Source organism: Bos taurus, chromosome X, assembly GCF_002263795.3.
Source record: "Bos taurus isolate L1 Dominette 01449 registration number 42190680 breed Hereford chromosome X, ARS-UCD2.0, whole genome shotgun sequence".
Lineage (NCBI taxonomy): Eukaryota > Metazoa > Chordata > Mammalia > Artiodactyla > Bovidae > Bos > Bos taurus.
In genome coordinates, this window is record NC_037357.1 from 50,079,088 (window position 1) to 50,096,190 (window position 17,103).

The 17,103-nt window shown below is 40.4% G+C and overlaps 1 protein-coding gene across 3 annotated transcripts in view; it reads right to left on the reverse strand.

Moving 5' to 3' along the window:
- Positions 1 to 1,560: 1,560 nt before the first annotated feature.
- The window catches only part of LOC112445115 (melanoma antigen preferentially expressed in tumors-like), a 40,455-nt gene continuing 24,912 nt past the window's right edge, over positions 1,561 to 17,103 (reverse strand). For 2 of the 3 annotated variants that reach the window (XM_059883589.1, XM_059883590.1), the window contains 4 exons: positions 16,481 to 16,597; positions 5,506 to 5,805; positions 4,483 to 5,085; positions 1,570 to 3,663 (listed from right to left, as the gene is read on the reverse strand). In XM_059883589.1, coding sequence (XP_059739572.1) covers positions 3,150 to 3,663; positions 4,483 to 5,085; positions 5,506 to 5,795 — 1,407 coding nt within the window. In that variant the 5' untranslated portion in view covers positions 5,796 to 5,805; positions 16,481 to 16,597 and the 3' untranslated portion in view covers positions 1,570 to 3,149. Of the gene's footprint in view, positions 3,664 to 4,482; positions 5,086 to 5,505; positions 5,809 to 16,480; positions 16,598 to 17,103 lie in introns of all 3 variants that reach the window. The other variant, XM_059883588.1, reaches the window with a different exon arrangement.

Consider the following 17,103-nt stretch of genomic DNA (forward strand, 5'->3'; position numbering starts at 1 on the left):
TTCTGGACTGTTTATTCTACATCATTGATCTATGTCTGTGTTCTGTATCAGCATTATGCTGTTTTGATTACTGTAGCTTTGTTGTATGGTCTGGATTTTGAGAAGGTTATACCTCCATCTTTGTTTTTTGCTCAAGATGGCTTTAGCAATTTGAGGTCTTTTGTGGTTCCATAGGAATTTTGGATTATTGGTTCTAGTTTTGTGAAAAATGGCATGGGTATTTGGATAGAAATTGCATTAAAGCTGTACATTGCTTTGGGTGGTATGGACATTTTAACAATATTAATTCTTTCAACCCAAGAGCACAGGATGCCTATTTCTTTATTCACCTTCGATTTCTTTCACCAGTTTTTAGAGTATAGGGTTTTCATCTCCTTGGTTATGTGTACTCCTAGATATTTTATTCTTTTTGATGCAATTTAAACAGAATTTTTAAAAATCTTTCTTTTTGTGATATTCCATTATTAGTGTAAAGAAATGTAACAGATTTCTGTATGTTAATTTTCCACCCTTCAACTTTAATAGATTCATTCATGAATTGTAGTAGTTTTTAGGTGGTCTTTAGAGCTTTCAATACAAAGTATCATGTCATCTGCAAAGGGTGTGTTTTATCTCTTCCCTTCCAGTATGGATGACTTTATTTATTTATATTTTTCATTTTATTGCTGTGGCTAGTAGGACTTTCAATACTATGTTAAATAGAAGTGGTGTGAGTGGTATCCTGTCTTGTACCTGAATTCTGCAGGAAGTCTTTCAGCTTTTCACTGCTCTCTGAGATGCTGGCTGTGAGTTTCTCATAGATGCCTTTATTATTTTGAGACATATTCCCTCTAAACTTTGTTGAGAGTTGTTTTCATGAACGGATGTTCAATTGTGTCAAACAGTTTTTCTGCATCTACTGAGATAATTATCTGAGTTTTAACTTTTGTTATATTATAATGGTGCATCACACATTGATTTGCAAATGTATCATCCTTGTGACACTGAAATAAATGCTATGTGATTATGGTGTATGGTCCTTTTTATATATTGTTGAATTTGTTTTGCTAATATTTTGTCTAGGATTTTTCTATTTATATACATCAAAGCTGTTGCCATGTCATTTTTTTTTTCTGTAGTGTCTTTCTCTGGTTTTAGTATCAGGGTAATGGTGACCTTGTTGCATTCTAATTTTCTTATGGTTCTCATATGATTCTCATTTCTTTGAAATGCCATTTGTTATCATTTCAAAAAAAGCAACAACATGCTGGCTCAGATGGTAAAGCGTCTGCCTGCAATGCGGGAGACCCGGCTTCAATCCCTGGGTCAGGAAGATCCTCTGGAGAAGGAAATGGCAACCCACTCCTATATTCTTGCCTGGAAAATCCCATGGATGGAACCTGATAGGCTACAGTCCATGGGGTTCCAAAGAGTCAGACACGACTGAGCAACTTCACATGCAGTTAGGAACAAGCTATTCACTATTTTTATTAATTATGAATTAATTTTTATATTTTCTCAAGTCTTTGAAATGGTTTATCATTTCAACATGTAGGAAAAATAAATTTTTTTACTGAATTTAAAAAATTGTTTTATTACTTCAACGTGGAAACAATGAACACATCATTAATTACTATTACATTTTTCTTTCTTACTAAGTCTTTAAAATACAATCTGTTTTCATTTAAACAAGGAAACACCATACACAAACTACTAATTATTTTTCTATTCTTTTTTTGTTACCAAATTGTTGATATTTTCTGTGTTACCCTTTCAACATATAAACACTAGGAACAATCTATTAATTAACGGTATTTGTTCTCAGTAAGTGTTGAAATGCATTGTTTTATCACATTGACTTGTAAACATATGAGCAGGTAACTACTTTAACATTTTTCTTACTAATTCTTTGAAATACAATGCTATCATTTTAACATATAACAATATAAAGAATTTACATTCTCTTATCTTTACTGTTTTTGATATGCAGTATGTTATCATTTCAACATGTAAACAGTATACATAAATGATTAATCAGTTATTCTACATCTTTTGTTTCTTATTAACTCTTGGATACACAGTGTGCATTTAACACTTAGGGTACATCACATTCGAGAATAGCCAAATTTCTAGACTTCAATATTCACATATGGTTAGTGTGCACCATACTGAACAGTGCAACTCTAGTGGAAGAGCAGACAGAATAAATACATATGGAACAATGTGTACCATGAAGGAACTGTACATGGTACATTAAGACAAAGAAACATCAGAATAAATCTACTTAAATGGGGAAATAAGAGACAACAGAAAACCTATCTGATGAGGTAACATTCAAGCCATGATGTGAGGACTGAGCAGCTATCCAACAGGACAAAAGAGGCCAATATCATTTGAGCCAATCATGTAAGGGAAAATGCAAAAAAAAGCGGGGGGGGAGGTTTATGGGGGATAAATAAGTTCTCAAGTGCTCTAGGGAAAACAGACAAACTAGTAAACAATAGGAGTATCTACACTTTGGTGAGATCAGGGACTTTTTTTTTTTTTAACATGTGGAAAAGTACCTAAATCATAACAGATACTTGGTGAATGTGTGTGAAATAGCCAATAACAAAGCCAGGGTTCTGAGACCTGAGAAATCAGGCAGTAACATGCTGATGAAGGTACCACTAGGTAGTGGGCATAGTCTGTTTCTTTTTACCTGCGTATGTGTCCTGATAAACAACCTGAGCGAATCAGAAACAGAGGAAATTTGCAGGTACCTAGAGGGCAAAATTACTCAACAACTACCACCTCTAGGAAGAGTTTCAACAGATCTGAATTGTGTCAAGTGCCCATAGATTGATAAATGGACCAATCAGTGTGGAGAAGAAAATGATATGATATATTATGCCTCAGTCAGCTTATATCACATAGCCATAACTTGGTTAGTAATGAGAAGAAGATGTAGAGGGCAGTGAACAAGAGATCCAGAGGACCTTTCAAATTCCTCTATTTCCTTTTTAAAGTTTCTCTTTTATAGAGGTCAGTTACATATCCAACATTCTTAAACCTGTTTTCTGGAACAGTAGAACTTTGTATATGTATCTCTACAAACTTGGGCTTCAGGCAAAACTATGAACACTTAACAGCCATGCATCAGTGGTGAAACACTTCTTATATAGTGGAAATCAATCAGAATAAGTGGCCCATTGCACGTGATCCTGGTGTAACATGTGCAGCATCGCCTTGACCTGGGCCTGAACTTCGGCAAGTTTCTGTCGGTTCAAGCTGTGATAAAAATTCTGCTCCTGGTAACAATGGACAGGAACAGGATAAATCACATGCCTCAGCCTCGGTAAGGATGTCAAGCGCTGCAGAAGGCTCTTGAGCACAGGCATCGTAATGGGGTTGAAGGCAAAGTTAAAAACACGAAGGTGGACACATTGGTTCAGGGTTGGGATGATGGCCAAGAGAGTAGAATCAGTCATCATACAATTATTTATCTCCAGACGTTGTATGGTGCCTGAAACCTTTTCCAGCAGAGCCTGGAAGGGCTCATAAGCTTCTGAAAAGAAATTATTGTTATTGAGATTCAATACCCTGAGCTGGGTGGCCTGAGAGCTCTGGGACAGGAAAGAGACATCTCTGATAGAAAGGCCACAGAAAGGGAGACACAATGCATCCATATGAGGTGGCAGGACTCTAAAGAGAGAAAAAGTAAGTTTATTTCAGAAGAATGACAGCAAAGACCCCCAAATTACAGGAACATATTCCTCTACAATAAACTGCTATATACTAGTTTCCAATAGGTGGTTATCAATGTGGACTTTAGGATCAGAGATTATAAATTTTGGACACTGAGAAAGTTACTTTACCACTCTGAGGAAGAGGGTTTTAACCTTGAAATGTGCACACCAGTAATTACTATACAGAGTTACGAGAAGGATTAAGTGAAAAAATTCACATGCACTCAGTATATATAAAATAATAAGGACTGGATCTGGTTCACTTATTTGGTGAGGCTGGGTCTAGGAAAGCAGCCAACTGAGGGTTTCCTTTACTTTCCAGATGACAAGCTCTCCATTCAAGGGTCTAAGCCTTCGGGAAAATACAGGAGCAAAATTATCTGGCAGTGTTAACTCTTGTGACCCATCCACGGGCATGTGCATTAGAACTACAACTTAACGTTTCTCTTTGAGTGCCTCCCCTTCCTCTCTAGAGAGCTATAAAGTCCAGGAGCAGAAGGACTGAGTCTTTTTCAGAAATCTATGTACAAACATGTTCTGTCTGCCTGTGGTCACTGAATGAATGAATAAGCACAGCTTCCTTCACTAACCTCATCTACCTCTCACCATAAGGTACCCCATTCTCCCCCAGCTAGGTTCAAACTCCTAGCAATGCCTATGCTGAGGTGAAAGGAAAAGTAGGTTACTAGGAGCATAGGAAGAAGATGTAAGAATGGTCCCTTCTGTCTTAACAATGAGGTTTTCAGGGAACCCAGATTTCTCCCAATCCCCTCACCTGAGCAGTTTGTGCAGTTGATCTCTGAGGTAGAAGAAAGACAACCTGAGCTCCTGGAGGTTTTCCAGCTGCCCAAGCAGGATGAGAAAAAACCTGAAATTCCTTCCCTTATAAGACCTAAAGGGGATGTTAGACAAACTAAGGCTGTGCAGGTGGATCATTCCAGCAAAAAGGGTGATGATCTCATTCAGAAAAGCCTGATCCATTTCCAGATGATTAATGCACCCCAGATCCAGAATCTGAAGGATATGTCTGTTGGTAGACATTCTATTGATTCGCAAATCTCTGCAGCAGAGGTGCAAGAACCCAGAACTCTGCTCAACTTTATTACAGAGGAAAGTGAGAAACTGCTGTGCTCTCAAGGTATTACTGAGGGAAATATTCACTAGTAATTCCATGGTTTCCTGAGCTGACTCAACCTCAGACCCAGAATTACCAATCTCAAGGCACCTGGCACGATGCTGAGTGTTTTCTAAGTTACGGACAGCATGCCGAGAGTATTTGCATGACTGTAAACAGAAAGGGAATGTGATCCTGACGTGAGAGCATGTTATCTTACAGTTTGACCTGTGCCTTAAATCTAGGATCCTCAGTTTGTGGCCCCTGTAAGGAAAGAAGACAGAACACATGAAATGTTGTTGATTGGAACATAACCCAGCAAGATCAATGGTGGGAAACGGAGAGAACACCTGAATCCTGGTTTTCACTTCATCACCATTCACCAAGAAGTTCTTTCCACACAAACTGAGCATCTTTCATCCTTTCCCCACACTTCCTTCACCTCTGGTCTTGCCCTGTCTCAATGCCCCTATCCCACTTCTATGTAATCACAGTCAAACTCATTCATAGTACCCTCAATCACCTCTATTCTTTAATCAACTCTATAAGACAATGAAATACTGAAGGTGACCCCAACTGCTGAATTCATTGGCTAGTGTTGGGAGAAGGTTAGATACTCCCCTGCCCCAGGCTACAGCGTACCCTCCTGCTGACTCCCTATAAATCTTCTGGTCATAGACTTACCTAGAGGAAGAGTTCTGGGCTGGGGGGATTGGCAGACCATCAATCATGGCTTCCAAGATGTCATAGTATGACTCCTGTGTCTTCAGTGACCCAAGATGGAGACAGTGAAAAGGCCAGACCCTCACCATTGCCTTTAGGATCTTCTTATGCCCACCCAAGAAGGCAGTGCTGAACAATGGAACAAAGAGACCTCCTGGGATTTTCTCCAGAGCATGCATCACTATAGGCTCACTACTCAGCAGACTCTTTGCAGCAAGCTCGAAGAGTGTGGCTGTGATCTTTTGGTCCATCTTCACAAACCTGCTTCAGAGTGGAGAATATTTAGAAGTTCTGAGAAAAAATCTATAGTCTCTTGTTTGTTTCCAGGGATAGCTATGGACAAAATGCTTATTGAATAAATATATGGGCAAATTATATGGCCAACTCAAGTGACCTCTCCTCTGGGAATAGAATGAAAATAGACTTGTGTGTGTATTTAATTATATACATGCACACATACACACATTTACATAAGATAAAATGCCATTATAAGTCATAGGTAAGTTAGCAGAAGCCAATCATAACCTTCCTCAAATTATTTCTTCCCAAAAAGACATAAATCAATAAGAAGGAAAATGTGCATCAACATAAAAGCCTCACAATTCCTTTAAAATGGAGAATGCCAAAAATTCAAAGTAATTGTGAATAAAACAAAAATCATGAAATCTCAGCATGATTTTTCATACTCCCATGACTAGGCTTTGTGGCAAGAAAAAAGACAGACATAGAAATCTTCCAAGAGATAGAGAGAAAGGAAGATGGGAAAGGGCTTAAAGCAGATCTAAAACTACAGCAGAATGACTAAGCACAGAATAAATCTAAAATTACTGAAAAGGTGTCCTAGAATATGAGAGCATGGACTACAGGGGAGGAATTCCTAATAGGAGTTTTTTAAGGGACACAGATGACTTAAAAGTGCAGTTTTTGAAAGATACAGCTTTTAGGGAAGAATAAGGCAATGAAGAAGGGAGAAGCCTCTGTTGGCACTTGGGTAATGATGGGAAAAATAAACAGAAGGGAAAATTAAGGATCTTGCAATACATAAGAAAACCACAAATCAGAGTACTCATGACTTCTCCCCCAATCTCCAAAACAAACAAACAAAATGAAAGGTTGACATAAAGATTTTATATTCAACTAAGGAAGCTACTAGAGTAAGGGTCAGTCTTCAGACTGGCCCACTAACCCAAATCAAGCCAACTGCTTGATTTTATATATAAAGTTTTATTGGAACAAAGCCACGATATATCATTTATGCATTGTCTCTGAATGCTTTGGCACTACAGTTGCAAAGGTGAGTAGAGTGACAGGAACACTGTGACCCAGAAACTTACAACATTCCCTACACATCTCTTTACAGAATATTTGCCAAGTAATCGTCTAAAAGAGGAACTGAGATGGTGTTCCAACAGGTGATGAGAAGGAAAACTTCACCAAACTATCTAAAAGTGAGTATTTTACATGTAATACTAAAATCAACATGGAGGAAAGGGGAGAAGACTAATGTACAGAAGTTTTATGTTGTGAAAAAACAGAAAATGTGCAAGTAAAATGAGAGAAGGGAGAAGAGTATAAGAAAATAGAACAACCTTTTTATCATGATGCAATAGGGGAGTGTTAAATGATATTGGCGGAAAAAATGCATAGACTAGAGAGTAAAGTGTTAAGGAAATAGGTGGTTCAGGATGAGTTTTAACAATGCATTAAACATGATGAAGAATATGTCTTAATGATAAAAGCAAAAACTCAAAATGGAGATGTAATCGTTAGGAATATTTATGCACCAGGAGTACTGCAAACACCTTCAAAAGTAAAAAGGGAAGGATATGTAGATAAAATAACAGTAATAAGAGAAAACACTAACAATAGAAGATTTAATACATCAGACTTAGTCTAAGGCTAATCAGATTGTATGAGATTACAGAATACGGTGGTCCCGAGATGGCAGAGGAATAGGATGGGGAAACCAGCCTCTCCTCCAAAAATTCAACAAAAGATCATTTGAATGTTGAGCAACTCCCACAAAACAACTTCTGAACATTGGTTGAGGACACAAGGCACCCAGAAAGGCACCTCAAACTCTTCAAGAGGAGGTAGGACAACATACAAAAGACGAAAACAGAGAAAAAAGATTTAGGGATGGACACCTGTCCCTGGTGAGGGAGTTGTGAAGAAGAATTTTCCACATAGTAGGAAACCCTCTCACAGGCATGTCTATGGGGAGTTTTGGAATCTCAGAGGGCAAAATTCAGTTCAGGTCAGTCGCTCAGTCGTGTCCGACTCTTTGCGACCCCGTGAATCGAGGCACGCCAGGCCTCCCTGTCCATCACCAACTCCCGGAGTTCACTCAGACTCACGTCCACCGAGTCAGTGATGCCATCCAGCCATCTCATCCTCTGTCGTCCCCTTCTCCTCCTGCCCCCAATCCCTCCCAGCATCAGGGTCTTTTCCAATGAGTCAACTCTTCGCATGAGGTGGCCAAAGTATTGGACGTTCGGCTTCAGCATCAGTCGTTCCAATGAACACCCAGGACTGACCTCCTTTAGGATGGACTGGTTGGATCTCCTTGAAGTCCAAGGGACTCTCAAGAGTTTTCTCCAACACCACGGTTCAAAAGCATCAATTCTTCAGTGCTTAGCTTTCTTTATAGTCCAAATCTCACATCCATACATGACCACCGGAAAAACCATAGCCTTGACTAGACGGACCGTTGTTGACAAACTAATGTCTCTGCTTTTCAATATGCTGTCTGGGTTGGTCATAACTTTCCTTCCAAGGAGTCAGCGTCTTTTAATTTCATGGCTGCAGTCACCATCTGCAGTGATTTTGGAGCCCAGAAAAACAAAGTCAGCCACTATTTCCACTGTTTCCCCATCTATTTGCCATGGATGAGACCAGATGCCATGATCGTCGTTTTCTGAATGTTGAGCTTTCTTTAAGCCAACGTTTTCGCTCTCCTCTTTCACTTTCATCAAGAGGCTCTTTAGTTCTTTTTCACTTTCTGCCATAAGGGTGGTGTCATCTGCATATCTGACATTATTGATATTTCTCCCGGTAATCTTGATTCCAGCTTGTGCTTCCTCCAGCCCAGCGTTTCTCAAGATGTACTCTGCATATAAGTTGAACAAGCACGGTGACAATATACAGCCTTGCCGTACTCCTTGTCCTATTTGGAAACAGTCTGTTGTTCCATGTCCAGTTCTAACTGCTGCTTTCTGACCTGCATACAGGTTTCTCAAGAGGCAGGTCAGGTGGTCTGGTATTCCCATCTCTTGAAGAATTTTCCACAGTTGATTGTGATCCACACAGTCAAAGGCTTTGGCATAGTCAATAAAGCAGAAATAGATGTTTTCCTGGAACTCTCTTGCTTTTTCCATGATCCAGCAGATGTTGGCAATTTGGACTCTGGTTCCTCTGCCTTTTCTAAAACCAGCTTGAACATCTGGAAGTTCACGGTTCACGTATTGCTGAAGCCTGGCTTGGAGAATTTTGACCATTACTTTACTAGCGTGTGAGATGAGTGCAGTTATGCAGTAGTTTGAACATTCTTTGGAGTTGCCTTTCTTTGGGATTGGAATGAAAACTGACCTTTTCCAGTCCTGTGGCCACTGCTGAGTTTTCCAAATTTGCTGGCATATTGAGTGCAGCACTTCCACAGCATCATCTTTCAGGATTTGAAATAGCTCAACTGCAATTCCATCACGCCCACCAGCTTTGTTCCTGGTGATGCTTTCTAAGGCCCACTTGATTTCACATTCCAGGATACCTGGCTCCAGGTGAGTGATCACCTAGATTATCACCTAGATAGATATCACCTAGATTATCACCTAGATAATCACCGTCGTGATTATCTTGCTCGTGAAGATCTTTCTTGTACAGTTCTTCTGTGTATTCTTGCCATCTCTTCTTAGTATCTTCTGCTTCTGTTAGGTCCATACCATTTCTGTCCTTTATCGAGCCCATCTTTGCACGAGATGTTCCCTTAGTACCTCTAATTTTCTTGACGAGATCTCTAGTCTTTCCCATTCTGTTGTTTTCCTCTATTTCTTTGCATTGATCACTGAAGAAGGCTTTCTTACCTCTTCTGGCTCTTCTTTGGAACTCTGCATTCAGACGCTTATATCTTTTCTTTTCTCCTTTGCTTCGAAAGTTTAAATCTAGTGTTAGAAAGTTTAAATGAGCCAATTTTCACAGAAGAAATGAATACAGTTATTACAAGAATTACACCCAAGAAGCACCTTGCTCAGATGTATTTATTGGTGAATTCTAGTAAACCATCAAAGATCAAATAGTCCCAAAGCTTTGTGACTTGTTTAAGAACATTTGAAAGCAAGGAAACGTCCCTAATTTCGTTTAGGAAGCAAGTAGGATACTAACACATAAACATAGATACCAAAACTCTAAATAGAATATTAGCAAACATCCAACAATACATTTAGAAAGTAGTACAGAGACATTACTTTGCCAACAAAGGTTCCTCTAGTCAAGGCTATGGTTTTTCCTGTGGTCATGTATGGATGTGAGAGTTGGACTGTGAAGAAGGCTGGGCGCCGAAGAATTGATGCTTTTGAACGCTGGTGTTGGAGAAGACTCTTGAGAGTCCCTTGGACTGCAAGGAGATCCAACCAGTCCATTGTGGAGGAGATCAGCCCTGGCATTTCTTTGGAAGGAATGATGCTAAAGCTGAAACTCCAGTACTTTGGCCACCTCATGCGAAGAGTTGACTCATTGGAAAAGACTCTGGTGCTGGGAGGGATTGGGGGCAGGAGGAGAAGGGGACAACAGAGGATGAGATGGCTGGAGGGCATCACTGACTCGATGGACGTGAGTCTCGGTGAACTCCGGGAGTTGGTGATGGACAGGGAGGCCTGGCGTGCCTCGATTCACGGGGTCGCAAAGAGCCGGACACGACTGAGCGACTGATCTGATCTGATCTGATACTGTGATAAAGTGGGACTTATTCCATTAATACAAGGCTGGCTCTGTATTAGGAATTTCATTCATATCATTCACCACGGTAACATATTTAAAGACAAAGACCCTGATGTTGGGAGAGATTGAAGTCGAAACGAGTAGGGAGCAGCAGAGAATGAGATGGTTAGACAGCATCACTGACTCAATACACATGAATCTGAGCAAACTCTGGGAGATAGGGTGCGGGGAGCCGGTGAGGCATTCCACTCATGACAAAGGTCATGAGGAAGGAGGCTCGGCATACGCAAAGGCGGGATCGAGCCTCAGGAGTCCCCCCGGATATTCTCGAGCATTTTCCCCCAAAAAAACAGAGTCTGCCTACTTTATTGCTTTGTGCTCTCACCTCTGACTTTACTGGGGGCTGTCCTCTACCACCATCTCGCTCTCTCTCTGTCAAAGAGTTAACTTACAGCTCCAATTAATAAAGTTCCTGGGCAATTAGGAGTGTTTAAATCCAAACCCCTCTGATGGCTCTCTAACTCGCCTGACAAGTTTACCCGGACTCCTGCAGCTATGCATACGATTGTTTACAGTCTCCCAGCCTCGAGAGGCATGGGAAGCTTAAGATATTCAAATAGCTTAGAGCCTCTCAGAGAGTTAAAAACTGTCAGAATAAACTAGTAAAGGATTTCATTGATGAGTCAATGCTTGTTGCCAAGTTTTCACATCCCCTGAATTGTATCCTTGAATATGTATCAATTAATAGTGGGTATGTAGAAAAAATAAGTAGTGGCCTTGGTGTTAGTAACTTTAGACCCTTAAGGTAATAAATTCTTTCTTTGTTGTAAACCCATTACACATCCGCCCTATAGGAATGCAATTTTATCTTTGGAAGATGGTGCCAAACCTTGAAATAATTACTCTTAGAGAAAGTCTTTGTTGATAAGTCCTTGTCAAGAGTCATAAAATGTTAGTAGGCCATCTGGCCAGAAGATGATGTAAATCACCTAAACCATTTGTATACGATACATTTGCAGGAAAGAAACCTTGGTTTTTGATAAGAACCAAAGACTGCTGACTTTGCATCCCCTATTATCCTCTATGTGTAACTTAGGGTATAAAAGCCCCTGTTAAAAATAAAGCTATGGGCCTTGCTCACCAACGCTTGGTCTCCCCATGTCATTCTTTCTTTTAACTTCCAGCTGAGTCTCCATCTGGAGCGCGGAACCCACCACGCTTACTAATCATGCCTGGGCTTCTAAGACCCACTCGAGAAGGTGTCTAGGGTGAGACACCTTCCGCTATTCGAGAGGGCGCCTGCGGCCTACGTAAGTGGTGCAAACTTCTTGTCTTGAAGTTTTATTGGTCTCCCGCGTAAACCAAGCTACTCAGCTTCTTTTCTCCACTGAATTTTCCTACTGAGCTATCCTCATTCTATTGTTCTCTATATCTCTAATTAGCATATAAATAGTCGCCGACGCCGTCTCCCCTTCGAATACCCTGGATCAGCCGGGGCTGGTCCTCGGCAATAGGGGAGGACAGAGGAGCCTGGGTTGCAAAGAGTCAGACGTGACAATAGCAACTGAACAATAATCATATGACTATCATCACAGATGCCAAACCAATCTTTGGGAAACTTCAATAGGCATTCATGTTAAAAAAGAGAAAACTGAAGAAATAGGAATCAGGGGTGCATTATTAACATGATAAGAGCTATATAAGTGGTTCCTCATGCAAATACTTTATTTAGTGGGGGAGTACCAGAGGTTTTCCAATAAGGTCAGGAATAACAAAAGTATGCCCACTATATCGCTCCTGTTCAGTCTTCAACAGCAAGCACTAGTCAGTTGACTAGAGAAACCAATAAGATTTTTAAGAATGGACAAGAAGATGTAAAGCCACCTCTATGTCCAGGTGATATCATCGCACACCTGAAGAGTCTTATAGAAACCATGACAAATTAACTAAAACAAAGAGAATTCAGCAAGGTAGTAGGATATAAAGTTACATACAAATATTATTAGTCTTTGTTTTACATACACACACACACACACACACACACACACACAGCTGGAGGACATGTTTAGGAGAGAAAATCCCATATACAATGGCAATAACAAAGAGTAAGCGTATAGAAATAAACTTAATGAGAGCATCTATACAAGGATAATTTGTAAACACTCTTGAACAACATAGAAGGAAACTTGAATAAGTAGGAAGATTTTCAAAGACCTTAGATAGAATAACTCAGCACTAAAAAGATATTGATTCCCTCTAAAGTTATGTATACATTGAATATAATGTCAAAAATATCGGCGAACATTTGCATGGAGTTAGACCAATGGATAATTTAGTTCATATTAAAAAAAAAAAAAAAACAAACGTGCAAGAATAGCCAGGATACAAGTAAAAAAGGAAAACCTATGAGTGAATAGGGAGAAGGCAATGGCACCCCACTCCAGTACTGTTGCCCGGAAAATCCCAGGGATGGTAGGCATCCTGGTAGGCTGCAGTCCATGGGGTCGCTAAGAGTCAAGACAGGACTGAGCAACTTCACTTTCACTTTCCACTTTCATGCATTGGAGAAGGAAATGGCAACCCACTCCAGTGTTCCTTGCCTGGACAATCCCATGGACGGAGAAGCCTGGTGGGCTGCAGTCCATGGGGTCACACGGAGTCGGACACGACTGAAGCCACTTAGCAGCAGCAGCAGCAGCATGAGTGAATAGTAATCATATCAGACATAAAAGCACACTATAAAGCTCTGAATTTATACCACTTGGGTACCAGTACAGGAATAGACTAATAGGCCAGTGGCATAGAATAAAAATCTCAGAATAACACCAATTATAGTTGGGGATTTTAGTATATGATCCAAAGGCATGTAAAATCACTGAGGCAAAGATGAACATTCAATAAATGAGGCTGGAACAATTGAGACATTAAAAAAAAAAATCAGTGCAGATCCATGACATACCATCCACAAAAATAAACTGTAAATGGGTTTAGGAATCTAAACAAAAAAATGCAACCATAACAAAATCTTGAAGAAAATATGGCAGAATTTTTCTTCAATATCAGCATTGGGAAAGGCTTTCTAACTGTGACTGAAACTTCCAGAGGTGATTAAAGAAAAGAACATTCTATGTGACTAAAAAGATTTTTTTTTAATGTATGGCAAGTTGCGAAGAGTGGACTCATTGGAAAAGACTCTGATGCTGGGAGGGATTGGGGGCAGGAGGAGAAGGGGACGACAGAGGATGAGATGGCTGGATGGCATCTCTGACTCGATGGACGTGAGTCTGAGTGAACTCCGGGAGTTGGTGATGGACAGGGAGGCCTGGCGTGCTGCGGCTCATGGGGTCGCAAAGAGCTGGACACGACTGAGCGACTGAACTGAACTGAAGTGAAGGTGAAAGTGGCTCAGCCATAACACAACATAACTACAGATGCATTTAACATTTGGGCCAACAATCCTATTGCTGGAAATGAAACTGGAAGAGACATTACCACCAACACAAAAATGCGTGTACACAGGGTTATTCACTGCAGCATTGTTTGTATTAATCATTACGAAATGTTGAAAACAACTGAAATGCCCCTATGCTGCTGCTGCTGCTGCTGCTGCTAAGTCGCTTCAGTCGTGTCCGACTCTGTGGGACCCCAAAGACGGCAGCCCACCAGGGTCCCCGGTCCCTGGGATTCTCCAGGCAAGAACACTGGAGTGGGTTGCCATTTCCTTCTACAAGGCATGACAGTGAAAAGTGAAAGTGAAGTCACTCAGCCGTGTCCGACTGCTAGGGACCCCAGGGACCGAAGCCCACCAGGCTCCTCGGTCCATGGGATTTGCCAGACAAGAGTGCTGGAGTGGGTTGCCATTGCCTTCTCCGGAAATGCCCCTATAGAAGCCAGTGTAATCTAATGTAGCTATAAAAAAGAATGAAGGAGTACAGAATAAGGAGTTTTTTTTTTTTTTAATGAAATGCTGTTTATTGAAAAAGGAAAAGTGCAAAGAAGCTTTAGAAAATGCTATCTTTCATTTAATAATCAATGGAACATAAGAAAACCCATATGTATCTATTCATTCGTGTAGAGTACATACAGGAAAGATTCAACCAGATAACCAGATTGGTTATCTACAGGGGGATTGTGGAAAAGAAATGGGGAATGCGAAGCGGGTGGAAGACATGGGGAAAGAATCATACTCCTACAGTATGTGTGTTTATGTAGCCCTGAGTCTGAATCACAGTAGTGTTTCACATACCCCAAGATTAAGTGAAACATTAAAATGAACTAGGATATGGGGGGAGAGGGCAAACTCAAATTAGAAACACCAACAAATTAGCCTAAATATACTACAAATGAATGTCTTAACCACAAGAGAAGGAGTGAGGAGGAAAATAGCTAAGCTAAGCAACTTGGGCAAACAGTACTTTGATTGCATCCTTTGAGGCTTAAGATATAAACAAGTGTACACAAACACAAGTCATCAGAACTGCTTCCAACAGGTGCGTGTTTTGTGTTCAGTCATTAAGTTGTACCCGACTTTTTGCGATCCCTGTCTCTGTAGCACACCAGGTCTCCCCATCCTTCACTATCTCCTAGAGTTTGCTCAAATTCATGTCCATTAGGTCGGTCATACTATCTAACCATTTGGTAGCATTTCTGTAACTACATCATGTATAATCAGGTGTGAACAAATAAGTAGATACTGAAGATAAGGAGAGCCAGGTGAGACAAAGAGGTTACAAAAAAGACTAGAGTGGATGGTTGATGTATCGCATAAACCATCACAATATTGTAAACTCATTATCCTCCAGTTAAAATTAATTAATTAATTAATTTAAAAAAAAGAAGTACCAGTGTGAGCTCCTGGCTTTCACTATCTACAGAAATATCTAGAGAAATTCCAATGTATCTGGGAGCATAAGTATATACAGACAATATATTTCCTTCATTTACCAATGGAAAAGGAAGACCTAGCTGCAAGGAAACCCCAGTAGCAGCAATGAACATGCAGGGAGATATCAGTTACTAAATGTCATTTTCCAACGAAAGGAAACATGGGTTTTGGCAGAAGTGTTCTGATTTCAGGGTCACAAGATGAACAGGAATACCTTATAATGCCAGCAAGGAAGTACACAGAAAAGAACCATGTCATGCTCAAAGAACACACAGCCCACAAGAAGGAGTTCCTAATCACCAAAGCTGGAAAAATGCAAGAAACTAAATAAGGATATAATTTGATTATAAGTCAGAATATAACAAAGTTATTCACAACTCAATATTGACATAAAGAATTTGATTACTTATTTGATTTGGTAATTAGAAATGCATTCTATAAAATTTTGTAATTTGAAAATTTATAAAAATATGAGGGAGAAAAGACAGCTCTACAGAATTCCAACGAACAAATATGGTAGGAATAAGGAAACAGAAAGTCACCTTTTAGTCATATTTGTTGTAGGCCAAATCAACAGATGAATTTTAAAAGCAGTGAATAAAAGTCTGAGAAGAATCCTATCCCTCTTTTTGGCTCCGAGCAAGAATTCCCCTAGCCCAGGAGCAGCCTTATCATAGGAACCGGCGACAGGGTCTGCTTGCCCCTATCAGGTTTTGGTTCCCCACCAGTCCACAGAAGTATTCAAACAAGCTAATCACATCCTTCCTTGAGAACCAAGGGTCACCACCATCTCTTGTTACCACAGGTAACCTCCCACAGCCCTGCTTGTTCATTCTCTTCCGGAGCATGACTCCCCTGAGGCTCGACCTAGCCAGTAGTATCCTCTTCCCTCAGGCAGTGAGTGAACAGTACTGAGAAGCTGCTGTGGGTAGCACCTGTCCAGTGTCAGGTGTGTATGTTCAGCAGCCACCCCCAGATCCCTATGGTAGAAATCACTCCATCACCATTAGAACGAAGGAGAGGAAATAAAACAGGTATTATTGCCAAAAATGTGTAACTTTCATCTAATCCTAAGAAAACACCAGACAAACCCAAACTGACAGACATTGTATAAAATACCTGAGCAGTATCTCCAAAACTGTCACCGTTGGGAAAGACCCAGAAAGCTTGAGGAATTCTCAGCGTGGGGGAGACTAAAGAGAAATGATGGCCAAATGTGGTATCCGGAATGGGATGCTGGGACAGAAAAAGGAGATTACCGGGATAAATGATAGAATTCAAATAAAGTATGTAAATTAGTTAATAGTACTGCATCAATATTAATTTTCAATTTTCATAATTTTTATATGCCTATGGAAGATGTTAACATTAGGGAAATCTGGATGAAGGTTTTCTATACTGTTTTTTGCAAACTTTTGTTAGGTCTAAAGTTACTTCAAAAAAACATTTTTTGAAAGATTCACTCACTGCTAAAAGGAAACATAACGATATCTGTGTGATAATTGCTTCAGTATGGTCCGACTCTTTGCCACCCTATGGACTGTAAGCTACCAGGTTCTTCTGTCCACTGGATTCTCCAGGGAAGAATGCTGGAGTGGGTTTCCATGTCCTCCTCCACGGGATCTTCCTGACCCAGGGATCAAACCCAAGTCTCTTAGGTTTCCTGCGCTGGCAGGTGGGCCTTTACCAGCTGAGCCACAGGGGAAGCCCCACGGTTGTACTATAAATCTTACCTTTTAGTA